The 27,113-nt window shown below is 54.5% G+C and overlaps 1 protein-coding gene across 1 annotated transcript in view; it reads right to left on the bottom strand.

The window, feature by feature from the left end:
• Positions 1 to 3,234: 3,234 nt before the first annotated feature.
• SLC9A1 (solute carrier family 9 member A1) overlaps positions 3,235 to 27,113 on the bottom strand; it is a 53,477-nt gene continuing 29,598 nt past the window's right edge. Inside the window, exons 2-12 of the mRNA XM_012750753.3 lie at positions 16,397 to 16,857; positions 13,297 to 13,547; positions 12,014 to 12,231; positions 9,788 to 9,990; positions 7,639 to 7,728; positions 7,094 to 7,164; positions 6,807 to 6,980; positions 6,454 to 6,568; positions 6,165 to 6,266; positions 5,347 to 5,419; positions 3,235 to 4,852 (exon numbers count right to left, since the gene is read on the bottom strand). Of these exons, the coding sequence (XP_012606207.1) occupies positions 4,515 to 4,852; positions 5,347 to 5,419; positions 6,165 to 6,266; positions 6,454 to 6,568; positions 6,807 to 6,980; positions 7,094 to 7,164; positions 7,639 to 7,728; positions 9,788 to 9,990; positions 12,014 to 12,231; positions 13,297 to 13,547; positions 16,397 to 16,857 (2,096 nt within the window). The 3' untranslated portion in view covers positions 3,235 to 4,514. The remainder of the gene's footprint in view (positions 4,853 to 5,346; positions 5,420 to 6,164; positions 6,267 to 6,453; positions 6,569 to 6,806; positions 6,981 to 7,093; positions 7,165 to 7,638; positions 7,729 to 9,787; positions 9,991 to 12,013; positions 12,232 to 13,296; positions 13,548 to 16,396; positions 16,858 to 27,113) is intronic.

A 27,113-nucleotide genomic window follows, 5' to 3' on the forward strand; every position in this document is an offset into this window, starting at 1 on the left:
TTCCTTCCTTCCTTCCTTCCTTCCTTCCTTCCTTCCTTCCTTCCTTCCTTCCTTCCTTCCTTCCTTCCTTCCTTCCTTCCTTCCTTCCTTCCTTCCTTCCTTCCTTCCTTCCTTCCTTCCTTCCTTCCTCCTTCCTTCCTTCCTTTCTTCTATTTATAGTAGAGACGGGGTCTTGCTCTTGCTCAGGCTAGTCTCAAACTCCTGAGCTCAATCCTTCCTCCTCGGCCCCCCAAAGTACTAGGATTATAGGTGAGCCACCATGCCCAGCCCCCCGTGGTGTTTAATACATTCCTCTGTCCTCTGGCCCTTTCCCATTATCATCAAACTCATCCTCTTGGCAGCATTTAACACTCACTTCCTCCTTGAGGTGCCCTCCCCTTTGGGCTTTGAGGAGACCAGACACTCCTGGTCTTTCTTCTGCCCCTCTGGCCAGTCCTCTTGCACCCAACCTTGAAACCCTGGTGGTCCCGCTGGTGGTTCTTCAGGTCCTGTTCCTTCCTCCCCCCTCTGTCTGCCAGGTTCCCTCCTCCAGTTCTGCAGCTGTAAATGCCACTCGGATACCCCTAACATTTCTTCTCTAGCTCAGCATCCCCCCAGCTCCAGGCTCATGGATGTGGACATCTGCGGGGTTCTGCCCAGCTCTCTCCCTGCATCTCGAACTGGGGAGCTTGGCCTTCCCTGCTTCCCAGGCCTGCCTCCTGCCTCGGCACCGAGTGAGCGGGGACCCGCCTCTGCCTCACTCCCCACATTCAGCCCACCAGAGACTGTCGTCACACTCCAAAATCACCCACGGCTGCGTCAGCACCATCGCTTCTTACCTGGACCTCTGGCCCAGTCTCCCAACTCCTGCTTCCATCCCCATCCCTCCATCCACCCTCTACACAGCCCAGAGTCATCCTTCAGAAGCGAAAATCAGCTAACTCCCCTCCTTACATCATGCGAGTAATTTCTCAGGGTGCTTCAAATAGAATCTGTTCCCGTCTGGCCTCTGTCGCCTGTGTCATCTACCACTGCCTACCTCCCCTGCACTTCTCCTGCTGTCCAAACTTCAGCCACAAAAGGCCTTCTCCCAGAAATGTCCTAGTCTCACCACCCTCAGGGTAATAACCAGAACTCCTGATGTGGACTTGCCTTCCCTGCCTTCCCAGCTTCTGCCGGCACCATCATTTCCAGACTGGACAGAACAGCTTGTTCATCACTCTGCTCTCTCACACACACGGCCTGCCTACCACTATTTTATGGTGAAGGACACACCGCAATAGTCTCACCCATGGAATGTGCTAGAAGCAGCTTGCGAACCTCGCCAGCTGGGAGATGCCATGCTGCAGGAGGCAGTACATGCTTTCTTTTTTTTTTTTTGAAACAGAGTCTCACTCTGTTGCCTGGGCAAGAGTACCGTGGTGTCAGCCTAGCTCACAGCAACCTCAAGCTCCTAGGCTCAAGCGATTCTCCTGCCTCAGCCTCCCGAGTAGCTCGAACCACAGGTGCACACCACGACCGGCTAATTTCTATTTTGAGTAGAGATAGGGTCTCACTCTTGCTCAGGCTGGTCTCGAACTCCTGAGTTCAAGTGATCCTTGCGCCTCCGCCTCCCAAAGTGCTAGGATTACAGGCGTGAGCCGTTGCACCCGGCCTCCTCAAATATTCTCAATCCACAGTTGGCTGAATCCATGGATATGGACTGCACGGATGCGGAGGGCCAATGGTACTGCACCATTTGTATCAGGAGCTTGAGCATCCCAGGACTTTGGTATCCATGGGAGTTCTGGAACCAATCCCCAGAAAATAGAGGGATAATTGTTGCATCCATTTTCTGTTGGGACACTGGTGGATACAGCAAAGGACAGTGTGGTCCCTCACCACAATCCTTTTGGCACCGACCACTTCAGAATTTGAGTCAAAGTGATCCACACTCGGGTCCCAGGTGGGCAGGAGAGCTTTCTAGGACAGCCCAGGTTCAAAGGGTGCCTGGGGTGTGCGCCAAGGCCCCCCTGCCCTCTGGTGGTCAACTCAGGAAATGTACCTCAGGGGTCCAACTTCGGAATTCAGCCACTGGAGGTTAAGTAGTCCCTTCCCCGAAGTGCTTGCAAACAGAAGCATTTCAGATTTTGGATTTTGGAATATTTGCACATACATAATCTTGGGGATGGGATTCAAGTCTAAATGTGAAATTCATTTATGTTTCATATACAGCTTACGCTATAGCTTGAAGGTAATTTTACACAATATTTTAAATAATTTTTTGCATGAAACAAAGCTTTGTGTTTTGACTGTAACCTGTCAACAGGTTGGTCAGGTATAGAATTTTCCACTTTCAGAATCATAAAAAGTTCTGGATTTTGGAGGATTCCAGATTTTGAATTTTCAGATTGGACATGCTCAACCTGTACACACCTAGGCATAGCTCACCCAAGGGTTGCTGTCCCCACTTTACAGGTGAGAACACAAAGGCTTCAGTGACTTCCCACTGCCCTTAGGATAAGACCAAAATCATAACCATGGACCTCAAAGTCCCATCCTTGCCTCCTGCTGTCACTCTCTGACCTGGCCACCCCTACCTTTTCTCAGATCCCAGGGTGTTGTGTGTGCAGCTCCCAATTAGTGTTTGGGAGCTCTAAGACCTTTTCCACCTGGTTACCCTGGCTCATTTCTTAGTCCTGTCCTGGGATATCACTTACTCAGGAACGCCCTCCGTGCCACCCCCTCCTCCCCCTCTACCTTTTATTCACCTCTCACAAACACACTGGGCTTTTCCAGCCTGCTGCACGGCTGGTCCAGGCTGCTCTTCCCGCTGGGCTGAGGGCTCCTGGGGAAGAGTGGCCTGTTTTGCTCACTGCTGTGTCTCAGTGCTTGGCACGTGGGAACGTCCACACCAGCAGCTCCACACCATGGCTACTAAGTGGTTCTGTGCCAGCCTTTGAGCTGAGTACGACAGGCCTGCAGGCCGCCCTCCTTCCTAAAGCCCCTCATGCCCAGGAAGCAGCTCTTGACTCTATCAAAAACTCACATTGATTTATTAGAATATGAAAAAGATTCAGTTTCTTCTGTACAGGCGGCAGAGCGGCAGCAGCTGCAGTGGCTTTGTACATGGTTGTCGACATCACCCTGGTATGGTGACTCCTGCTCAAAACAGCACTTGCATGGAGAGGGTGGACAGATGGCCAAGGACCCGTGGCCCAGTCCATTGGAAAGAGGGACACTCTGACTATTGCACGATCCTGGGGAACGGAGTGCCCTGGGGGGAGGACAAACACCAACAGGCCTGGCCATGGTGGGACTAGGGGAGGGGACTGCTTGTGAGCAAAGGCCGCTGGGGGCCCAGCATTCCGCCCAACCTCCCAGCCCTGGCAACAAAAGATCCTCAGGGAAGGCCTCCTCTCCCAGGCCTAGGCTCCACGGCAACTGGGTGTGGTGCACATGAGGAAGAGGTTCCAGGGGCCACCCCTGGGGTGGGGGAAGTAAGAAAGACCAGGCCAACAGGAACGTAGGGTCAGGCCCAACAGCCAGGCAGGTGCCAAGAGGCCCAGTGTCTGTGAGGTTGGAGAGAATCATGATTAGAGTTGGGGGTCACTGCTGCAATCAGAGCCTTTGGGCAGCACTGAAGAGCCTGGCAGGCAGAGGACTGACTCTAGGGGGCCGGACAGACAGGCATGGCTGAGGAGGGGTAATTCTCTGGAGTGGGAGGAAGATAGATGGCAGAGCTCTCTTCGGCCAGGGGTCTTCAAAACATTTTAAAAAGAGGAGTGCCCTCTGTGCACACAGAATCCTACATGGAGGCATGAACAGACAAGACATAAAAAGGCGGCACTTTCTGGAGCCCAGACAGTCCCTCCCCCGGCAGCAGCCCCTGATGGGCCCAGTGGTCCCTGCAGGAACACAGTTTGGAAAGCTGAGTCATGACACTGTCCCTGTACAAAGCGCCCCAGCTCCAGGCAGAGCAGCTCAGAGATGCTCTCAGACTGCAGCTCTGAGTGAGGACCGGTTGGAGTGGCCAGCCAGGGTGAGAGCTGGCAGGAGTAGGGTGAGACGCCCATGGGTCACCGATCCCCCGAGCCACATGCCTGTGCTTCCCCTGATAAAGGAGGCCTCAGCGCCTTCCCTTCCTGGGTGGGGCCACAGCTGAGCCAGAGCCTCTTTGGTTGGAAATCAGATTGGTCTGAACAGGGAGGTGATGGAGTGTAGGGGGGCCTCTGAGGCCCTAGTCCAGGTATGGGGGTGCCTGGGCCTGGGGAACGGGCAGGGCCTGCCTCATCAGCCCCAGCAGTTCTGCCCGTGGTTGGGAGGCAGTTCTGGTGGAGGCAGTTCTGGCGGGAGGACGGACGGGAGGACGCTTCCCAGGAGGCAGGGGAAGCCGTGCGGTGGGGGTTGGGGGAGTGTGGTGGCCTCTGGGCCCAGCTGCCATGCGGTGGGGGAGGGGCAGGGCCGATCCAGGTCAGGAAGGGTGAGGGGGCCTCCAGCAGCCCCTGCTCTGGCGGGAGAGTCTGGTGGGACGGGCACTGCCCGCGGCCCTGGCGCTACTGCCCCTTGGGGATGAACGGCTCTCCTTCCCCAGGCTCAGGGTGGGGGCCTGGGTCACTGAGGCAGCGCTGTATCCTCTGGGTGCTGGGGCTGTCACTTGGCCCAGGGGTGAAGACATCGTCGGTGCCTGGGGACGAAGGCTCCTTGCTCCGCATCGTGATGCCCCCGTCATCGTCCTCATCTTCCTCGGCCACACTTGCTGGATGCTGGCCTAGCCCCAGGACCTTGCCCTTCAGCTCCTCGTTCACCAGGTCCACAGACTCGGGCGACTGCGGGGAGGCTGGGTCGATGGTGATGACGGGCAAGTCTGCCTTCGGCTCATAGGCCAGGGGGTCTGGGGACCAAGAGCAAGGCACAAGCTGGGTTCTGCTCCTGAGCCTGGCCCAGCGCGTCACCTCAGCACCTCCCACAGGGCCTTCCTGTGAATAAAGCTGTCCACAGCCCTCAGACCTGCGTCTATACTGACTGGCCTTTGCGACCCTCCACCCCAGAGAAGGGAAAAGCTTCTCTTGCCTCAGACTGGTCCTCTCCTCAGGCCACAGGTGTCCCTTTGCAAGTCAAGAATCGGGGCTCTTCCTGAGTCACTGTCTGCCCAGGGCCCAGGCCGAGAGAAGGCTCGCCCTTGTTTCCTGAGGACCCCCGCCTCCCTGCCCCCTGCTGTGAACCCCCAGCCACACCTGACCTGGAAGCAGCTCATGGCTCGGGAAGAGGCCAGCGAGGGGCGGTCTGTCCTCCCCGATGGCTGGCTGAGGCCTGTTCCCGTCAGAACCCATCCTCAGGGGCAGCGGCACGAGCGCCCAGCCCCGAGGCCCTTCGCCAGGCCCTCACCTGAGCCGATGCGAGCCCGAGACATGGTGGGCGAGTCCAGCTTGTGGGCCGGCACCGTCAGGTAGTTGTTCATCTGACAGAGAGAGTGGCGGTGAGCACGGGCAGCCGGGCAGCAGAGCCCTCTGGACGGTGCCCAAGGCCAGTGCACCCCCTTCAGTGTCCCTGGGGGTGCTCACCCCGTCTTCCCCTGTGCCTGTGCCGGCACCCACGCTGGGCCTTGGTGGGGGGGGCTTGTCCCAGGCTCTTGTCAAGCCAGCAACCTCCTTGGGCAGCTCTGAACACCCCTACGCTGCCCCAGCCTCTAGCTCTATCTCACACCTGCTCCGAGGCTCAGACCCTTAAAGCCAGCTCGGGAGTGGACACCTGGGCCCCAGATAGCCCCATGTAGCTCAAATCAAATACCCTGAAACCAAGCTCAGCTCCTTACTTTCCCTTGAAACCTAGTTCCCTCCTTGGGGTCCCACATGGCCTCTCCCAACCAGCCCAGCCAGAGGCCCAGTGGTGACCCCGACTCCTTTTTCCTCTTCTCTCAGCCCACCTCAAACTGACAACCTAGTCTTGCTAGTTTCACCTCCTCAATGTCCCTTACCCACTCCTCTGCATCTCCCTGCCACTGCCCCAATCCAGGCCACCGCCACCCTACCCCCACGTCACTCCCTTGCTTAGGACAAGGGTTCATGGCTCTCTATGTCCTTGGGATCAAGCCCAAACCCTCTCAGTTTCTAGAACAGGCACATTTCCTCAAAGGGGCACAGCGGACTGCTGCGGGTGGGGTGCAGGAAGAACCACCCAGACTCCTAGGGAAAGGCAGAGGCCACCTTCTGCTCCAGCTGCCGGGCCTTCTGTCTCCGGAGCAGCATCTGGTTCCAGGCCTCCTCGTAGGGGTCCGCCACCAGCGTGTGTCTGTTGTAGGACCGCAGCTGTGGGAGGAACAGCCATCAGCACGGGCCCCCAGAAGCTGGGGCTGGGAGGCCCTGGCTGTGCGTGGGGGGCAGGGCTGGGGACAGTGCTAGAGGCCTGGCTAGGGCTCCGGAGCGCCAAGCAGAGAGGCACGTGCAGGGCAGGGCCACTGTGGAGAGGGGCACCAGACCGGGAGCAGGCTCTCACCCGCTGCCTGGTCTTCTGCAAGTTGTTCCTCAGGATTTTGCGGATTTCCTCCTCCTTGTCCTTGGACAATGCTGGCAGGATGCGCTCAGTAGGCAGGGTTTTGGGATGGATGTTCCTGGGACAATAGGCACAGACTGGGTCCCCAAGAAAATTCTTATGATCCTAGAGCTTGCTGTGCTGGACCAGGAGGTCCCCCTGGGGATGGCCCAGGTGGGTCCCACAGCTCTCTCCCCACCCTGACAGGACAACAGAGGGCTCCCCCTCCCCCCAGAGGGCCTGCAACCAGTAGGGGCTGGGGGCTGGGGGCTGGGGTGTGAGTGCAGAAGCCACCCAGGCCGGCCGCGGGCACTCACTGCATAGAGACGGTGGAGACGGCAGAGGGGATCTTGCCCATGCCCCCACTCTCCACCAGCTCGATGGCCTGCTTCATCTCCATCTTGTGGTAGAAGGCGATGAGCTGGGGCTCCTTGGAACGCTCACCGGCTATCAGACACTTCTTCACATATTTCTTGTTAAACCGGTTGATTCTGGTGGGAGACAGAGACGAGATGGATGGAGCCAGCTCCCAGGGGTGGGAAGATGCCCAGGACCCGAGACCCTCACTGCCCCTCCCTGCCCACCTACCGGGCCTGCCACCTACTTGTCTTTCCAGTGGTGGTGGCCGTAGTGGCCACAGATGTCCTCGATGCCTGTCAGAAGGTGGTCCAGGAACTGAAATGGGCCCAGGGCCAGGTCAAGGCTCACTACTGGGCACTTTCCTTCCCCAAATCTCCCAACAGCCGCCGCCCCACCCCCCCTCAGCCTTCCTTGCCTGCCGCAGCTCTGCTCAACCCTGCCCTGTAGTCCCAAGAGTGGCCAGGAGGTGGCACCAACACCTCACTCATCCTGAACACCAACTCTGGGCATCCCAAACCCTCTGCCCCTAGTGTCCTGCTGAGCCCCCTTCTCCGAATATGACCAATGCATGGGATAGGTTCCCACTAGAGGCAGAGATGGCATGATCCCTCTCCTCAGGCTCCCAGCTGCTCACACAACGTTCCCTGTGGCTACACCCTGGCAGCCTCAAGGGGCTGAGGGACGAGGCCAGCACTGGTGTAAGGGAGGAGGGTGGAGACGTGAGGCCTAGCTGCTCCCCAGCTCCTGAGCCTTCTCCTGCACCCCAGGGCCCAGCCCAGCTCCCGGTACCTGTGTGTGGATCTCCTCATTGATAGAGCGCTTCGTTTCTTGCTTTTTCTTCACAGCCAGCAGGTCTACCAGGGGCCGAATGGTCATGCCCTGGGGGAGCACGTGGGTGTCAGGCACTCCAGCTCTGCTACCCAGGCAGGGAGGGCCCTGAGGCTAGGCTGCCCTCTGCTCTGCCCTCTCCCAGGAACGAAGGGTGCCTGAACTCCCCAGTCTTCACCCCGGCACTTATGTAGGCTCCACTGCAGGCTTGCTCTGCACACCCAGGGCCTAGCATACAGGGAGAACCAGCTCTGCTCTGCCCGCCTCCCAGGACTGCAGGAGGACCTCGTAATGACAGCAGTAGCTAATTTAACTGCACACTTGTCCTGGGACAGACTTGGTTTCAAGTGTTGTATGTGTTGTATTAGTATTAGCTCTTTTTTTTTTCTTTTTTGAGACAGAGTCTCACTGTGTTGCCTGGGCTAGAGTGCCGTGGCATCAGCCTAGCTCACAGCAACCTCAAACTCCTGGGCTCAAGCAATCCTGCTGCCTCAGCCTCCCAAGTAGCTGGGACTACAGGCATGCACCACCATGCCCGGCTAATTTTTTCTATATATATTTTTAATTGTCTAGCTAATTTCTTTCCTTCCTTCCTTCCTTCCTTCCTTCCTTCCTTCCTTCCTTCCTTCCTTCCTTCCTTCCTTCCTTCCTTCCTTCCTCCCTCCCTCCCTCCCTCCCTCCCTCCCTTCCTTCCTCCCTCCCTCCCTTCCTTCCTTCGACAGACTCTCACTTTGTTGCCCAGGCTACAGTGAGTGCTGTGGTGTCAGCCTAGCTCACAGCAACCTCAAACTCCTGGGCTTAAGCAATCCTGCTGCCTCAGCCTCCCAAGTTGCTGGGACTACAGACATGTGCCACCATGCCCGGCTAATTTTTTCTATATATATTAGTTGGCCAAGTAATTTCTTTCTCTTTATAGTAGAAACAGGGTCTTGCTCTTGCTCAGGCTGGTTTTGAACTCCTGACCTCAGAGCAATCTGCCTGCCTCGGCCTTCCAGAGTGCTAGGATTACAGGCGTGAGCCACCGCACCTGGCCAGTATTAGCTCTCTAATACCCACAACAGCCCTTAGACATAGGTCCTTTCATAGCCCTTTTACGGATGAGGAAACTGAAGCTCAGAGAGGTTAAGCAACTTTCTAAGGTCCACAGAAGTAGGAGAGGCGAGATTCAAACTCAGGCAGGCTAGCTCCATAAGGAGGTCCCCATCCCAATGCTGTCTTCAGTAAAAACGGGCTTGGAAAACCATTAGCATGTCTAACTGCAAAGTCAAGGTGAAAAAAATATTTTTGACAGTGAAAGCAGGACAGGAAGACAAAAGAAGCAGCCCCTTCTTTCAAAGGACAGAAAATAAGCCCAGCCGCAGGAGGTTTCCCTATCGTTTTTCTCAGGAGAAGGCCAAGATGTGTCCCATCTAGGGCTCTGCAAGGATTAGTGACCAGAAAGACAGACGGATGGTCTAGAACTGGAGGCCCCGACGGTGGTTCTCACTTGCCAAGGCCACACAGAGGCAAGGCAGAGCTGGGCTTCCTTGGGGACATGGGATGGGGGTTGCAGGGGGCTGGCTCCTGGGCCATTTAAATGTGCAGAATTCACCAGTTAGCAGGCTGGATTCTTGTGGGTCATCTTACCCAGTCCCCTTACTTCATAGAAGGTGGGTCACAAGGACAGCAGTTGAGCTTGGCCTGAACTGCAAGACCCTCCCAGTTCCCCATGCAGTGCTATTGTTCCCATTTTACAGACACAGAAACTGAGATCCTAAGATAGGAAATCTCTTGCCTAAAGCCCTCTGATGCAGCAAAGGCAGATCTCGGGCCTGCTGACTGTACCTGCTTCTCTTAATGCTATTTTGGCTCCTAATTAAATTGGGCAGCATTCTAGTTACTTTATATTCTGATCAGTCACTTCACAACGACTCATTATCATAATTTTCACTGTATAATTGGAGAAACTGAGGCCCAGTAAGGAGGAGTGGCTTGCCCAAGGTCATGCAGCAAGTTAGCGGTGGAGCTTAGACTAGAACCCGTGGCCCCATTTTGAGTCACATGCTTTCCTCTCCACTGGAACAGCATTAGGGTCCCCAAGGAAAGGGCCTGCACTGCCCTGGCCCAGCACCTGCACAAAGACAGTGAAGAAGATGACGGTGATGATGGCAGTGAGGAACAAGTCACACATGGGGAAGTGCTTCTTGTCCAGGAGGTAGCCCAGGGAGAAGGCGATGGCCCCTCGCAGGCCCCCGTAGGCGATGATGAACTGGTCCTTGGGGGTCAGCTTCACGATGCGGAACTTGTTGATGAACCAGGTCAGGCCCAGCACGCCTGCCAGAGAGGGGAAGGGGGAAGGTCAGGTCAGGCTGTCCCCAGCCCCTCCTTGGCTTCTGCACTGCTGACTTCTCTGAGTATCCAGGAGGCCTCCACTACTAAGCCCACCCAACTCACTCATCTCCTGGGTCCCTCAGCCTTGGGTGCTCCAATCCCTCAATCCAAGAGCTGAGTGGACCCTTAAGGGGGTTCCACAACCTGGATGTGCTTTAGAGATGACACAGAGGCCTCCAGTGGCCGAAGAAGAGGAGGGTGGAGGGAGAAGAGAAGAAACAAAACTGATCACAAGCTGATACTTCTTAAATATGATGGGTACATGAGAGATCATTATCCTTTTCTCTCTACTACTCTATGGATTTAAACATTTCCATAATAGGCCAGGTGCGGTAGCTCACGCCGGTAATCCGAGCTCTCTGGGAGGCCAAGGCGCACAGATTGCTCAAGGTCAGGAGTTTGAAACCAGCCTGAGCAAGAGCGAGACCCTGTCTCTACTATAAATAGAAAGAAATTAACTGGCCAACTAATATATATAAAAAAAATTAGCTGGGCATGGTGGCGCATGCCTATAGTCCCATCTACTTGGGAGACTGAGGCAGAAGGATTGCTTCAGCCCAGGAGTTTGAGGTTGCTGTGAGCTAGGCTGACGCCACAGCACTCACTCTAGCCTGGGTAACAAAGCGAGACTCTTGTCTCAAAAAAAAAAAAAATTTCCATAATAAAACATTAAAAAATGCAGGCCAGGCACAATGGGTCACACCTGTAACCCTGGCAACTCGGGAGGCTGTGGTGGGAAGAGGGCCTGAGCCCAGGAGTTCAAGGCTGTAGTGAGCTATGATTGTGCCCACTGCACTCCAGCGTGGGCAGCAGAGCAAGACCCTGTCTCGAAAAATACTTTTTAACAAAAATTTAAAAATAGCACTCTAGCCTGGGCAACAAAGTGAGACTTTTGTCTCAAAAATAAATAAATAAATAAATAAATAAATAAATAAATAAATAAATAAAATAAAATAAATAAAGCACGCCTGTAATCTTAGCACTTGGGAGGCCAAGGTGGGTGGATTGCTCAAGGTCAGGAGTTCGAAACCAGCCTAAGCAAGAGTGAGACCCCGTCTCTACTATAAATAGAAAGAAAATTAATTGGCAAACTAAAATATATATAGAAAAAATTGGCCGGGCATGGTGGCACATGCCTGTAGTCCCAGCTACTCGGGAGGCTGAGGCAGAAGGATTGCTTGAGCCCAGGAGTTTGAGGTTGCTGTGAGCTAGACTGACACCACGACACTCACTCTAGCCTGGGCAACAAAGCAACACTGTCTCAAAAATAAATAAATAGGCTGGACGCGGTGGCTCACGCCTGTAATCCTAGCACTCTGGGAGGCCGAGGCGGGTGGATTGCTCAAGGTCAGGAGTTCGAAACCAGCCTGAGCAAGAGCGAGACCTCGTCTCTACTATAAATAAAAAAGAAATTAATTGACCAACTAATATACATAGAAAAAATTAGCCAGGCATGGTGGTGCATGCCTGTAGTCCCAGCTACTTGGGAGGCTGAGGCAGGAGGATCGCTTGAGCCCAGGAGTTTGAGGTTGCTGTGAGCTACGCTGACGCCACGGCACTCACTCTAGCCTGGGCAACAAAGTGAGACACTGTCTCAAAAATAAATAAATAAATAAATAAATAAAGCAAGCAAACAAGCAAGCAGAGGGCTGGGTCTAATCTTAACAGAACCCGAACCCATGGTGGGGTAAGGTCAGGAATAAAGGGGATTTTAAAAAGTGCATCAAGTAGATGTGACGCCCAGCTAGGCTAGGGGATTGCAGACCTAACACTCATCTCAGAAAGGCCTCATCATGGAGCCAGCACTGCAGGGGAGGAATGGGAAGCCCCTAGTGTCCAGCCGTGCTGGAGCAGCCAGGCGCCAAGCAGGGCCCCTCCAACACCCAGTGCACCACGGCCCCCACAGCCCGGCCCCCTCCCCACAACGCCTACACACATTCCCCACCAGCCCTGGCCCGCTCCTCACCCAGCACCCGGGCGATGAGGCAGAAGAGCAGGGTGCTGATGACGAAGGTCCAGTTCCAATGGTGGGAGCCGGCCACGGTGGAGACGCCGAGGAAGATGAAGATGAGGGTCTCACTGACGCTGCTCCACATCTTCAGGAAATATTTGATAGTAGTGTGGGACTTGTGGGAGATGTTGGCCTCCACGTAGGGCCGCATCACCACTCCCGAGGCGATGAGTCTGGGGTCGGGAAGAGGGGGGATCAGGGCTCAGCGCTGAGCTGCCCCTTGCCGAGCCCTCCACTGCTGGGGGCTGAGAGCGCTCGATGAAGGTGTCCACACGCCTGTGCCCACTCGATGCTCCCATCACCCTACAGGCACCGCGTACCCTTGGTTTTTTCAGAAGACAGATCTGACTCCAGGAGAAATAAAGTCACCTGCCCACTGTCACATTGCCAAGCGACTGGCAGAGCAGAGATATATACTATGGTATGTCCAGCTGCAGGGCCTGTGCTTTCACCCCAAGGCCATGCTGCCTTGCTGCCCAGTGGGAGCCAGTGACATGTCCATGGTCTCTTGGGCTTATTCCCCGAGTGTGGCATCCCCCAGTGCACAGAGATCCCCACAGGGTGTTTTGTTCCAAGCAGCAGCCCAAGTCTTCCCAGCCCAGCACCGACACCGGGCTCTGCTCCTGCTTCCTCACTGTTGCCCTGGAGCCCCCAGTTCTGCTCCACCTCTGCGCCTCCAATGTCCCCTTTTGTTAGGAACACCCCCGCATCTCGCTGCCTTGCCACGTCCACTCCCCCCACTTCAAGCCCCAGCGGAAGGCGCTCCTCGCTTTAACAGAAGCCTCAAGCCCCCTTACTGGGGCTGCCAAGGGAGGAGTGATGAGCATCTCTCTCTGGCAATGACCATGGGACTCCCTTTGGGACAACCGAAGGGGAGAAGCAGCAGAGCCGAGACTTTTCCAAACTTTAAGCTTAGTGGCTTCCACGGTCCAAGAGTAGCCCGGGTTCTGTCCTCCCCTGCCCTGGGCTTCCCCTAACACAGGTCACTCTTGCCGCATCTGCTCACAGACAGAAATGTTCTGCCCAGATGCCTGGATCCCACAAAGCCCAGAAGTGCACCCCTTCTAGACACCTCTGATGACCCTGGCCATTTAAACGACTACCAAGCAGGTCGGGAGCCTGGAGCTCGTATCTCATCCCTGCAGCAGGAGGCTGGGCCCTGGGGAGCTCTGTGACCCTACAAGCCTGGCAAATCCAAGCTGGCAGCCCCCCACCAAGCCTGCCACACCCAGACTCACGCCATGATGCCCGACAGGTGGAAGAGCTCGGCTGACAGGTAGGCCATGTAGCTGTAGAGGAAGACGAAGAGCGGCTCGATGACACGGATGTGGGAGGTAAATCGGGAGGTGAAGGCTGCGATGACCCCGTAGACCACGCCCACAAACACCCCGCCCAGGGCCACCACGAAGAAGCTCAGGAAGCCGAGGACGATGTCCACGATGCCCACATGGTCATAGTTGGCAAACTCCTCAAAGAGGTGATACAGGACCTGGGGAGGGTGTGCAGGCTAGTGGGTAGGAGGGCAGGGCCCTGGCCAATGGCTCTCTGGGGTCTACCCAGAGTGACCCTGTCCCCTCCATTGACCATAGCCACAAGAAGAGGCCACATGGGAGCAGAGAAACCCTAGCGCCAAGCAGTGCTCAAAACTACGGCCTGGGGCTGGAGTGGCTTTCGTGGGCCTGTAGCCTGCCACTGGTGAGGGCACAGATCCTGAAGCCAAACTGTCCAGGCTGGAAGCCCGGCTCTGCCGCCCCCGAGCTGTACGCAGAGTGCAAATCATACAATCTTCCTGCACTTCAGTCCCCCATTCATAAAGTGAGGATAATAATAGTACCAACTTTATAGGGCTGTTGTGAGGACTAAATTAGTTGATAAAGTGCTCAGAACCTCGCCTGATGCAGTGTGAGCTGCTACTTGTACTATTAACTCTGCCTCTCTCACTGTTTGACTTTGGACACATCACGCCCATCTCTGGGTTCCAGTCTGTCCTTCAGACCATGAACTAGAAGGTGATTTCTTAACCTCTGAAGTTTTCTGACAATACACAAGGCCAGGCCATACTGAATTCTCTGGGCCCAGAAATCTCTATTTCACAAGCTCCCCAGGTGGTTGCAATCAACAACCAAGTTCAGATGCCATAGAACTGGAGGCTCTCTGAGGCTTCCCCATCTCCTGGACTGGGAAACAGATGGTCACTGTAACACTATGGTGAGATGTTTAAGTGGCATTTCACCCACCGTAAAGCCCGTTGACGATCTCAGTAGAACTGGGCCCAGAACCTGTTCCCTGTTAGCCATGGGCTGGGGCCGCCCCAGCAGGCTGAGCTTTGAGGTCCTGCCTCCTCCTAGCAGCTGCTCCCTGGCTGCCTGGCCTACCTAGTCCGGTCCTAGACAGCTCTGCCAGGAACCAGTGGGAAGTTTCTAGGCCTGGGGGGAGGGAGGAGAAGACCTAGGAATCCATGACAGGGAACCTTCCAAAGCCCCCAGGACCTGGAGGCAGGGGGAACGGGGTATGAGAAGGGCCTGGCTCTAAGGCATAGAGCACAGGGGCAGCCTCCAGCTTTACTGTCTGGGAAACGGGGACCCACACCCATGCCCACAGCTCCAGAAAGGCCCGACTTGCACTGGCCAGGCCTGGTGCTGCCTGGCCCACAGCCACCTGGGAGGCGGGCGGGCTCCAGCAGCAGACAGACTTGTTAGCACGCGTGCACCCAGCCCTGGGCTACCTAAATGTGCTCCTGGCCTGAGAGCATTCATGGACCTTCATGGTCCACCATGTGGACCAATGGGGTGGGCAGAGGGCAAGGTCCTCCTTTCCTGGCCTGGTGCTATTGCCACTGAAGCCACAGAGAGGCAGTGTAGCACAGTGGTAAGTGTGCAGGTGGCAACCCCAGCTACACCACTTATCGGGCTAATGTAGCCTCTCCGTGCCTCAGTTTCCTCATCTCAAAAAGCTGGAATAATAACAATGCCAACCTCATGGAGTCACTGTGCAGAGCAGATGAGGCGATGCGCATTCAGACAGGAAGCACCTGATGAACACCACAGTCACAACCACCGCCTTCAGGTGGCACGGCTGCAGGTCTAAAGTGGCTGGATCTGAGTTACCCGCGTGGCACAACCATGTCCCACTGCTCCCCGGCAGTGCCAACCTGAACCCCAACACCCAGACCCACTGGGGAGGGTTTTGTCTTTGGCCCCCACTGGTTTCAAAGACATTAGTTAGTGTAACACCTGTAGGAGCCCTCGGAGGATGACAGGCTGGGTACTGCAATCCTGTGTCACAGGTGGGGAAACTGAGGCTTATGCAGTAACCCTGGGCAACAGCTGGTGCTGGAAGAGACTGGGACAGAGGCCTGCCTACTCAGGCCAGGCTGCAGCTCTACCCAACCCCGTGAGGAGCTGGTGAGGGGGGAAGATGAGGAAACAGGCTGCTGGCAGCTGAACACCACGGCGTCTCCACTCTGAGATGTTGCTTCCTGAGGGGCTGTGGATGCAGGAGTGCGTGTGCGAGCATGCCACATGCCCCGTGTTTTCCTGTGCGTGCGTCTCTGAGGGGGCCAGCTTAGGAGGGGGTGGGGGTGTCCTCACCCCACAACGTGTGTGCATGTACACATATCTGTCTCCCAAGGAAAGCAGCAGGGAGGAAAGGCTTGTGCAGATCCTCACTAGACCCTGGGAGGAAAGCACTAACACTCTGCCACTTTGCACCTGTCAAAGGTGAGGACTAGTGAGGTAGTCACTTGCTTAAGGTCACACAGCAAGCAAGTGGCCAATGCAGGCCAACCCATGTTACTTACTACCTTCTGGAGGTTTTAGGGGCAAGACCCTTTTCCCAATCTCTGCCTTAAAACTCTGGGCAAACCAAATTCAAACTTAAGACATAGTCAACATGAGAGCCAAAAGGCCTCTCAGGTTAAACGGTCTATAAAGAGGAAACTGAGGCACAGAAAGGCCAAGTAATTTGCTCAAGATGACATCAAAAGGCAAGTCAAGGAGGGAGCCTATGACCTGGTAAAGCCAAGAGCACAGGCCCTGGAGTCAGACCGACCTGGTTCATTCATAAATTGGTTCTATCACATTCTAGCAAGTTATCATCTGACCTCTTTGGGCCTGTTTCTCCCTCTGGAAACTGTGAATAATAAGCACCTCCCGAGGCTGTGAGGATTAAATGAGATAATCCACGTCAAAGGGCTCAGCGTGGCACCTGGCACACAGTGAGCAGGAACGGGAAGAGCTGCTTTTGTTACTGTCAGAGGTGGGCGGATGAGGGGTTCACTGCTGGACCTGCATTCGGGTCTGTGCTGTGTGCATGTGGGCGCGGCGCCGGCCTCCTCACCACAGTGACGGCGTCATTGAGCAGGGACTCCCCAAAGACGAGGATATGCAGCAGCTCGTTGATGTGAATTTCCTCAAAGACAGCCAGGACGGCCACGGGGTCCACAGCCGAGATGATGCTACCGAAGAGCAGGTTGTCCAAGAGGCCGATGTTGTTGATCTGCTCGCCGCCCACCAGGCACACGGCGTACATGAGGCCGCCCAGGAAGAAGGCGTTCCACAGCGTGCCCACCACCGCGAAGATCAGGATGGTGCCCAGGTTCTCTGTGAACTGCCGCAGCGGCAGGAAGTAGCCCGCGTCCAGGATGATGGGCGGCAGCAGGAAGAGGAAGAAGACGTCCGACTGCAGGAAGGGGGGTGTCTCGCCCACGCCCTTGATCAGGCCCCCCACCAGCAGCCCCACCACGATCAGCAGGCAGCTCTCTGGGACGATGCTGGAGATCGTGGGGATCACATGGAAACCTGCGGAGGGCGAGAGAATGGGAGGCCGTGGGCTTTTGGGGGAGCCAGGAGAACAGGAGGTTAGGGCCAGGGCCAGGGCCAAGGAACGCAGCTGGCGAGAGGAGCACAGGCTTGGTCTCAGAGGGCTGCTCTGTTAATTCTCTGAGCCTCCGTTTCCCTGCCTGTAAAATGGAAGGGATAACACCAGCCTCACAGGGTTGTCGTAGAAACTAAGTGACGATGTTTTCAAAGTGCTTTTTTCATAGGATATACATGTGCTATCTCTGCCACTGCCATAACATGTTAGAAAGCCAAACTGTATGCCTCCAGAAGGCAGAAATTATAAACTGATTACTGAGGCACCGGGGACCTAAGGGCATCGCCTACGCCTGAACCCATGGCATCTTTCCAGGCACAAGTTCGGGAGGCAGATCTGGGCTCAACACGAGGAATAACAATCTAACAATTCTATCTGAGGGAAGAAGAAGTCCCCATCACGGAGGTGTTCAAGCAGAAGACAGCAACCAGCTCGTAGGAAGGCAACACAGGAGACAGAAGAAAGCACAGAAGAATCAAAGACTATCAGCGCAGGAAGGAACTTGGAGATAATAAGGCCTGGGGTCTGCAAACCTACAGAACACTCGCAGCGACCTCCAGTCCCAGACATCTCAAAATAATCAAGCGCGTGTTCCCGCTGAGCCAGACAGCTGCTCGAGACAGAGCTCCAAGATGTCAACACCAACCGATCAGTTTTGGCACGTGAGATAAAACCTATTTGCCAGATTTTTTTCTAGCCTAATGCCACCCACTTCAGAGAAGGGGTGACTGAGACTCAAAAAGGGGAAGGGACTTGCCCAAAGTCACACAGCAAGTTCGTAGCAGAAGCAGGACAGAACCCAGGCCTGACCCCCCCCCCCCGCCAGCTCCTATCAAACTCCGCAGTTCTGTAATGCAAGCTCTCTAGCCTTCCTCCCTACCATGGCATCCATATATGCCTCTGCCTGACACCCGCCAACCATCTCCCCAAACCTCCTGGCCAGCAGCAGCTGGCCACTCCCTGCTGTGGCCCACCTTACGGCTGCAAACTCAGAGCTGAGAGGCAGCAAAAATCTCCATCAGTGAGGCCCTCTCTTGATACCAGGTTTGGCCACAGGGCTCCAAGTTCCCTATGCATTGTTGTTTTGTTTGTTTGGTTTTGGATGGAGAGGTGGATGGAGTATAGAGCTGCATGTTGGATGCCATAACCCCCGGTTAGCTTTGCCAAGAGGTGGGACCCTTTGCTCAAGGTAAAATCTCTCCCTCCTCCCCTCCCTAGTCTGTAAGCTCCATGCAGGCAGGTTCCACATCTGTTTATCACTGTACGCCCAGGGCTGACGATGTAGCAGGAGCTCAACAAATATGTGCTGACTTGAAAACACAGAGGAATGGGACAATACCCACACCATTCCCGATAACCCATCTAGCCAGGCCTCTGCTTGTCCTACCCCTGAGATTCTGGGAAGAAGGAGGAACTTCTCTCCCCACACCCAAAGCCACTCCCACTCCCAGGTACTGATCTGGGCAGTGTTAACACAGCTACAAGTCAAGACTCACACTCCAAATGCCCACCATCCGGGCCCAGAACCCTGGCACAGTGCCAACTACTAGGGAGACGCTCAAAACATGTCAGAAAAAAATATGTCTCCATCCTAGGCCAGGAGAAGACATCAGAGAACCATGTGCATTCTCCTAACTTCACAAGAGATCTGACCAAAAGTCACCTCTTTTGCTAAAAAGTCCCCCAGTGTTTGTAGTGTCCACCAGTAACACCCAGTGAGCAGCTGGCCGCTGTACTGGGACGGGCTATGTCATGCTGAGTCCAAATCGCTCTTGCTATATAGGATAAGGCCCAAACTTTTGGCACTGCCTCTGTCATCTGGTCTTGCCTCATGTCCCACTCTCTCCACTGTCTCTTTGGTGTCACCTTGTCAAATTCCTTGTAACTGCCCACGTGAGTCACCACCTCTTTTGCCTGCTGGCCTTCACCTAGTCCACTTCCTCTCTCTGGAACACCATTTCTCTACCTCTACTCCACTGTGCGTGGCTGACACAATATCCGTCTGCCTGCCTCCTCCTCAGTGTTCCCTGACCACCTGGTCTGCCCAGGTTAGGGCAGGAGTCCTTCTCTGGTGCCTCCCTCTCCCATAACCTTTGATCCACAGTCATTGCTCAGGTCCTCTCTCTCTGGCACCCACTGAGGTCAGTCGGACAACCTAGGCAGAAGCAGCTGAGACAGGGTGCCATCTAGGGTACGATGGCACCGTACCCTAGAGATCTGCACCATGCTGAGGAGGAGACAGGCGGGAAGGCGTGGGGGCTTAGGGGACTCCTGCAGGCACGAGCCAGAAAGCAGCTTCCCAAGGCCAGAAGTCCAGCTCCAGCCAGCTGATCCCACCAACACCTCCCCACTTGGCTTCTCCCTCTAACTAGGAGGTGAGGTCCTAAAAATGCCTCCCACCCCTCTGTGCCATCAGCCTAATACATAGAGCTTTCCTGGCCCCATGACACAACACAGTGCCCAGAGATGAGTGGGACACAGTCATTCCTGGGGAGGGGGAAGGTGTGTGAAGCAAGCCAAGGGCATAACTTGAAGCATGTTCATCATTTCTGAAAGCATGCCAGGAGCCTGGGATATGCCATCTCATTCAGTCCTCACGACAGCCCTGTGAGCTACGTATTGTCCCCATTTTGCAGAAGACATAGCTGAGGCTCAGCAAGGTTGGGCAGCGTCCCCAGAGCCTAAGGGAGGAGCTCTGCTCTAGCTTAGGGTGTCTCAAACCTGTGGCTCAAGCTGTCTGCTCAAGCCACACGGGCTCCTTCTCCTGTCCTGTCGGAGCAAGAAGCTGTGGAATTTGGCATCTCCAAGCCAGGGGCCAAACCCTCTGACCTGGTTCAGGGCCACTGCCCTTTTAGAAGAGGCTGGGGGAAGAGAGAGGTGTTTCTCATTCTGGCCAGCACAGGTGGTAGCTGAGAACTGATTATTCCTTTACTCAAAGGTCAGTATTGGCCAGGCGCGGTGGCTCACGCCTATAATCCTAGCACTCTGGGAGGCCAAGGAGGGTGAATAGCTTGAACTCGTGAGTTCTAGACCAGCCTGAGCAAGAGCAAGACCCTGTCTCTACTCAAAACAGAAAAATTAGCTGGGCATGGTGGAATATGCCTGTAGTCCCAGCTACTCGGGAGGCTGAGGCAGGAGGATCCCTTAAACCCAGAAGTTTGAGGTTGCAGTGAGCTACGAAGACGCCACTGCACTCCACCCAGGGCGACAGAGTAAGACTCTATCCTAAAATAAAAAAGGTGTTCTTCTCTGAACCAGGCCATGCTGGGCACTGGGACTGACTCCAAGCCTCCGGGAGGAGCTCATGGGATGGCCACACGTTTCTGGACCTCGGGACCCACATCACTAGGTGAAGTGACAGCTGGCTTTCCTACTGGATAGTTGAAAAACTGGAGCTCCGAGAGGAGGCAGGCCACGCCCAGCAGGCCACGCAGGACTGGGTCCTGGGCCTCCGACAGCAGCGCGTCGCCCTTTCTCCTACATGACCCAGCTCCCAGACCAGCTCCCGAGCTGACCTCCCAGGCAGGCTTTCCTGCTCGGCCTCTCCGTCAGCACGAGATCTGGGCCCCAGAGGGCTCTCTGGGCTGAGGGGGAGGGCTGGGCCTGGCCGAGGAGGGAGGTCTGAGATACACTCTTGGCTCCTTGCCCACGAGTAGGCGGCACACGGCACATTACTGGAAAGCTATTCCACGGCTGGGGGAGGGGTGGATTCCGTCATCAGAAGGCACCTAAAGGCACAGCGGCTCAGGGAAGGAGGGGCAGCCGTGGGCCTGTTCCAGCTTGTCCCTCTCCAAGGCTCTGACTCCACCAGTTGTCCCCACCCCACATCCCTGAGGAGTCCCTTCAAAGTGCAGGAAGCTTGCCGACACCAGGTGTGGTGAGAGGGGCGTGGAAGAATGGCTGGGGGCCCTGGCACCCTGACAAAGCCCAGCATTGAGGCAAGCCCCCAGCAGGTAAAGAAATGAGGCAAAACTTCCAGGGCCTGAACTTGCAGCAGTGGTGATGTCACCAGGACAGAATTGGGGTGGGGCAGAGGCAGTTGGGATCAATCCAGGGACATGAGAGCTGGGATGGACCTTGGAGAGCATCTAAACTCTCCATTACACAGACAGGGAAGCGGAGACTCCAGGGGAGCCAGCCATCACATGACCAGTCCTAACGTGACAGCCCATGATGCTCCAAGTTCAGTGGTCTGCTTGAGCCACACGGCCTTCGAGGGTATCCAGTCCTGTCAGAACAAGGAGGCAAGGTGTGGTATTCAGCATCTTCGAGCTTCACACCAAGTTCTGACGTGATTCAGGGCCGGTTGCCCTTTTAGAAGAGGCTGGGGGGAGGGAAAGGTGTTTCTCATTCTATCCTGCGTAGGTGGCAGCTGGAAAACACACACACGCACTCACGCAGTGGTGTGCTGAACAGACATGTCACCGAACTCTGAATTAGTAAGGGGCCCTCAGCCCCTGGGTGGCTGCTCTGCCCTCCACCCTGAGAATGTTTTATTTACATGTCCTCGACTGTCCCCGTCTGCTGAGAGACTGGTACACTGGAACAGGCAGGGCTGCCACACGTCACCCTGGGTTGCCAGGGTGACCAGATACCCCTGATCCCACTTCCTGTCCTGATCTGTGAAGTTGGAGGGGAGTGCTGGGAAGAGGGGCATCTTAGGCCCACCAGTGCTGGGTCACCAGGGACCCAGGGGCACGCTGGGGGCTCTGCCGCCCTACTTCCAGGCCTGAGGACTGCTCTGGGGCTGCAACTCGGCCAGCTCCCAAGGGATTCCTAGTTGCACAATGATTCCATTTCTTTAACTCCCTCTTCAACTGCCCCAGCAACCAGTCTCAACTATAGCAATGAAAGGTAATACTTCCCAATGAAAGCCCAGCACTCTACAGTTTATAGCAGTGTGCCCTGACACTTTTTAACTCATTTGTTCCTCACCACAGCTCTGGGGGGTCACAATTACCAATTCTGCATTTCACAGATGAAGAAACTGAGGCACAGAAAGGTTAAGCAACTTGCTCAAAGTTGCACAGCTGGTAAGTGGGATTCAAACCCAGGCCGTCTGGCCCACAGTCTGTGTTCTTAGCCACCTGCCATGTCATCCCGTTTTATTCCCACTTTATTTCTAAGGGGAGCATCAGCTCAGGACTAAAGAGGCCTGAAGCAGTTCCCAGAGGGCCAGAGGTGCACGTTTCCCTTCACGAGCTCTTCTCCAGAGAAGTTTCCCCACTGCTCCCTCCCACTTTCGAGGCCTAGTAAAGACCTCATGACATCCTTCCTATCTGTTCAGCCTGCCCCCTCCAGAAAGTGAAGCTAACTCAGCCAGGAAGGGTCAGCTTCTCTATCAAACTCTCAGGGTGAGAGGTGGAAATGACCCAGGCTGATCAGCCCCTGCCCGCCTGGTCTGCACTCAGCCCCGGAGTCCACCGGGGCTGGAGGGCCCTTGGGTAGGAGAGGGCTCGGATTCTTTTTGACTCTGGATCTTCTCAATGTTGATTATTCCTACCATCAATGAAGGCTACTGAGGACCAGGGAGAAAGGTAATCCAGATTAGAACAGACCCAGCTGCAGCCTCAGCAGGTTCAAAAGCTGACCTGCAGAGCAGACGTGTGGTGCGAGCTGCCCAGCCCCACGCTCCCACTGCCAGAAAACTGGGTTCCCATCAAGGTGCAGCTGGGTGGCCTTGAGCAAGTTACTTTACATCTCCTAGCCTCAGTTTCCCCATGTATGTACAAGCCTATTTCAGAGGGTTTCTGGAGGAGATAATAAGGATTAAGAAAGGTAAACAATGGCGGCACTCAACCTTAGCCAAAAGTAGCAACTACTATTATATTGTCATTTTCCTCAAAACCCCAGTATAACACAAATCACTCTATGTTATCTTGACCTTCTGGTGTGCATGTGTCCGTTACTGGGCAATAAACTCCCTGAAGGTAGGAACCTTCTAGAGTCATCTGAGTCTCCAGCTTCCAGCACAAAATAGGCATCAATTATTTGTGAACTGAAATAAATCTGCCTCGTCAGATATGAAATATAGGAAAGAGGAAGGAGGTGGGGATGGCTCTGAATTTTTAAGGGTAGGTGGTGTTCCCAGAGCAGGGGCCATTTGAGATGGGCTTTGAAGGATCAATAAAAGTTTGCAAGAAGAGAAGTGTCTGTACCCTCTAAAAAGCCTAGCATAGTGCCTTGCACATAGCAAATGTGGGTGGTGAATGTGTAAAAAACAAAGGAAGACAACAACAAACAGGAAGGCAGGCTGACTGCACCAAGCTTTTGTCAATGTCCAAAATGAAGGCTCTTGTGAAGATTAAATGAGATGGCACACGCAAAACGCTTAGCATGACAGCAGGCTTTGAGTCTCTGAGTTGCGTTTCCTCTCTGTAACTGGGTTGATGATGCTATCCCCCCCACCAGGTGGGTGGAAGCAACACTGAGATAATTTAACTAGAACTTCTGGCTCATGGCAGTAAATGGATGAATAACACTTTTTTAAAAATGTAAACCCATTTGATCATGATCCACATTAAGATACAATCTCCAGCACAGAGAAGGAGAAAAACGCTTACTGGACATTTAATAGTACCTGATGTGAGGTGCTGTGCTGGGGCTTTTATATACCTCGTTTCATCTCATATCCTGACCCCCATTTGATGGATAAAGGAATCAAGGCTCAGGAGGCAAAGTGACATCCCCAAGGCTACCTAGCTAGGAAGTGGCAGAGTTATAATTAGAACCCAGGCCTCCTAATTGCCAACTCTTAATGCCATGCTGCTTCGATGAAAACCAAGCCTGCCAGGATCACCAGGAAGAGAATTCACAAGTCTGTGATGTGCCTTCCCCCACACAAACAGCCACAAATAAATCTGTTCCGAGTACCTGGGTGGGAACTACTCCCTATGCCCAAGGGAGCTGGTCTCTCCCTCTGTACCTTTCCCCATCATTCTTCCGAATGGCACTTCTACTTCTCGTTTGTTTCAACCCAGATTTCAGGAGGTCTTATTATCTTGGGGAGACAGGGTCCCACCCTCTGGAACATCAGGTCTGATTAGGAAAGCAGCTAAAAAACTAGCAGAAAACACCAGCAGCAGGGCCAGGAGCGGTGGCTCATGCCTATAATCCCAGCACTTTGGGAGCCTGAGGTGAGAAGATCGCTTGAGGCCAGGAGTTTAAGACCAGCATGGACAACACAGCAAGACTCCTGTCTCTATAAAAAATAAATAAATTAGCCAGGTGTGGTGGTGCACACATGTAGTCCAGCTACTTGGGAGGCTGAGGCAGGAGGCTCGCTTGAGCCCCAGAGTTTGAGACCAGCCTGAGCGACAGAGTAAGACTCTGTTTCAAAACAAAACCAAAAACCAAAAAACAAAAAGAAACACACACACCACACATGCTGGGCCCCTGAGCCATGGAAAAGAGGAGCCTGGTGCAGGAGGCCAGAACCCTGCATCCAGGACCAGCTCTGCCCTTTAGAAACCATGAGTTTTGGGCAAATCACTACAGCACAGAAGGGCCTCAGTCTCCTTGCGTGTAAATGACTGAGAATTAAGGGACCAGACACAGGAGTACTTTGCGTATTGTGGAGTGGCAGAGATAAAAGACAGGTAAGGCAGGTGGGGAATCAGGGGTGATTCCCCAAGTAAAAAGCAGAGTGACTCCACCAGCAGTGACTGGCCCAGTCTGCGCTCAGACACAAGGCAAGAGAGGCTGCTCCAGAGGTAGGTATGTCTCCATCAAGGATTCCAAGGCCAGGGGCCTTAGCGCTGGGTAAAAGCCTCCACAATTTACAGCTCTTTTGTCTCTCCAGACCCTACACTCTCCATCAACTCCTGGATTCCACTTGCCAGAAGTCCCCAAATCCCAGCTCTGCACAATTAGTGGGAAACTCCTCTTCGTCTTGGTCTTGAACTTCTACCCACCTTTCAAAACCCAGCGCAGGCCGGGCACGGTGGTTCATGCTTGTAATCCTAGCACTCTGAGAGGCCGAGGCGTGTGGATTGCTCAAGGTCAGGAGTTCGAAACCAGCCTGAGCAAGAGTGAGACCCCGTCTCTACTAAAAATAGAAAGAAATTAATTGGCCAACTAAAATATATAGAAAAAATTGGCAGGGCATAGTGGCACATGCCTGTAGTCCCAGCTACTCGGGAGGCAGAGGCAGGAGGATCGCTTGAGCCCAGGAGTTTGAGGTTGCAGTAGGCTAGGCTGACACCACGGCACTCTAGTCAGGGCAACAGAGTGAGACTCTGTCTCAAACAACAATAACAACAACAAAAAACCCCAAAAACAAACACAGTGCAGGTGTCACCTCCTCTGGGAAGCCTTCCCAAATCTCCAGGCTGAGTCAGGTGCTCCTCCAAACTGGAGAGATCTGTGGCTGGTGCTCTAGTCAGCATGGCATCCCGGGCACACAGCCCTGGGCCCCACAGAGGTGATGCTCAGGAAAAGTAGGTTAAGGGACTGATGGAAACTTCCTCAAGGACATGGGATGAAAGTTTGGTCTCAAGGGTAGGGGGACCCCTGGGGGAAGAGTGTGAACAAATGAACAGAGAGGGAACGTCAAAAGCCTTCTGAGGATCCTGAGGCCTGAAGCCAGCCTGGAAATGAGGCTGCACGGTGGGGGGCACTGGCACTCGGGCCTGAGATGGGCGGACTGTGGCAAGAACTGAGCTGAGTAGCTGGAGCCGACGCTGCGGGACTCAGAGGGTCCCCTGGCCTTCAGGCCTGGCCCTGAATGCCCTTGTCCCAGCCTGCAGCCAGGTTCTACTGCCACCAGCCTTCTGTCTGCATCTCAAAGACCTATTTCAGTACCCCAACCCATGCCATCCCACCCCACACTGGGGCAGCACCTCTTGGTATCCAGCCCGTCTCCCCAGTCATCCAAGCTCTCCATAAACGTTTGCTGAATGAATTTCGATCCAGCAGATCCTCCCCACCCCCCTGCAGGAAAGGCGCTGGATCAAGAGTCCCTGTGCAGTGAGGATGACTCATACAGGGGGAGGGACAGGACCAGGACCGGAGGTAAACAGCCTGTGTGTTGACAAGAGACAGAGCTCCACAACAGTGCCTGGCAAAGGAGAGGTGCCAGGCAGCCTGCAGGGGTGGTTACCTAGGGTGGGGGACAGCTCTAAGCACCAGTTTGCCCCACACCTGGGGTGGGGCAGCAGTGTGGGAGAAAACAGAGGCTCAGTAAGAGATGTTCCAGTTCTAGAAACGTTAGAGCCATGGGAAAGCTAGATTTTTCTTTTCTTTTCAGTGAGGGTAGGGTATAGCTTGCAAAATGCAAATTTGGGAGAAAACTCAAATTGAATATACCAAATACCTGTTTTTCCTAGTGTCACTTCCATTTGAAAGTCATTTAGCCTAGAAACTTAACAAAGTATTAAATCCATTAAATATAACTTGAACTTGCTCAAAATATCATCATACTTGGATGTAGAGAGGTGAGGTAGGCAGCGGTGGTGGTAGGAAAGCAACACAAAAAGAAATTCTACAATTTCCAGGACAATTGCCCTGCAGAAAGCAAGTCACGGCGTCCTATTTTCAGTGCTACAGGGAAGGGGGGACTGCAAAGGAAGAATAAGACTCAGGTGGTACTGGCTGGGTGGGGGAGAGAGACCAGCAGCCTCAGGGAGGCAACCAGGACCCCTTCTCCCCCTTGCAGCTCAGTCAGCTTATTCTCTCATGTGTGCTTCACAGCATCTGGGGGCAGGATGATGGGGTGTCAACCACCCTTAACTTGGGCATTTGGGACCTCTCTCAAGGGCCAGAAAGACATCATCAAGAGAAAATGACTCTCAGAGGACAGAACTTGGAGTGAGCCAGAGGAGACGGGGAGCCTTCCCAGAGGGGGGTGGGGGCACGGGCACCCTTGGGCAGGTGTGTCTGGGTGTGCATATGGTGGACTGCAGAATGGCAAAAGCACAGGAGCTGGGGGCTCCTGACAGGGGACTCTCATTTCTTCATTCCCATACCTGCTCCTCCTATAGCTGCTTCAGGCCCAAGGCCCTGGAATCATCCCAACTCCTTTCTTCCTCTTGTACCCCATATCCAATGTACCAGCAAACTCCACTGCCTCTACTTTCTAAACATGGGCAGACCCTCACACTGCTCACCACAAATGCCTGCCTGGACTACCGTGGCAGCAGCCACTCTTGTCCCCAGGCTCTTTCTACGCCAGCCAAGAGTG

Source organism: Microcebus murinus, chromosome 2, assembly GCF_040939455.1.
Source record: "Microcebus murinus isolate Inina chromosome 2, M.murinus_Inina_mat1.0, whole genome shotgun sequence".
NCBI lineage: Eukaryota > Metazoa > Chordata > Mammalia > Primates > Cheirogaleidae > Microcebus > Microcebus murinus.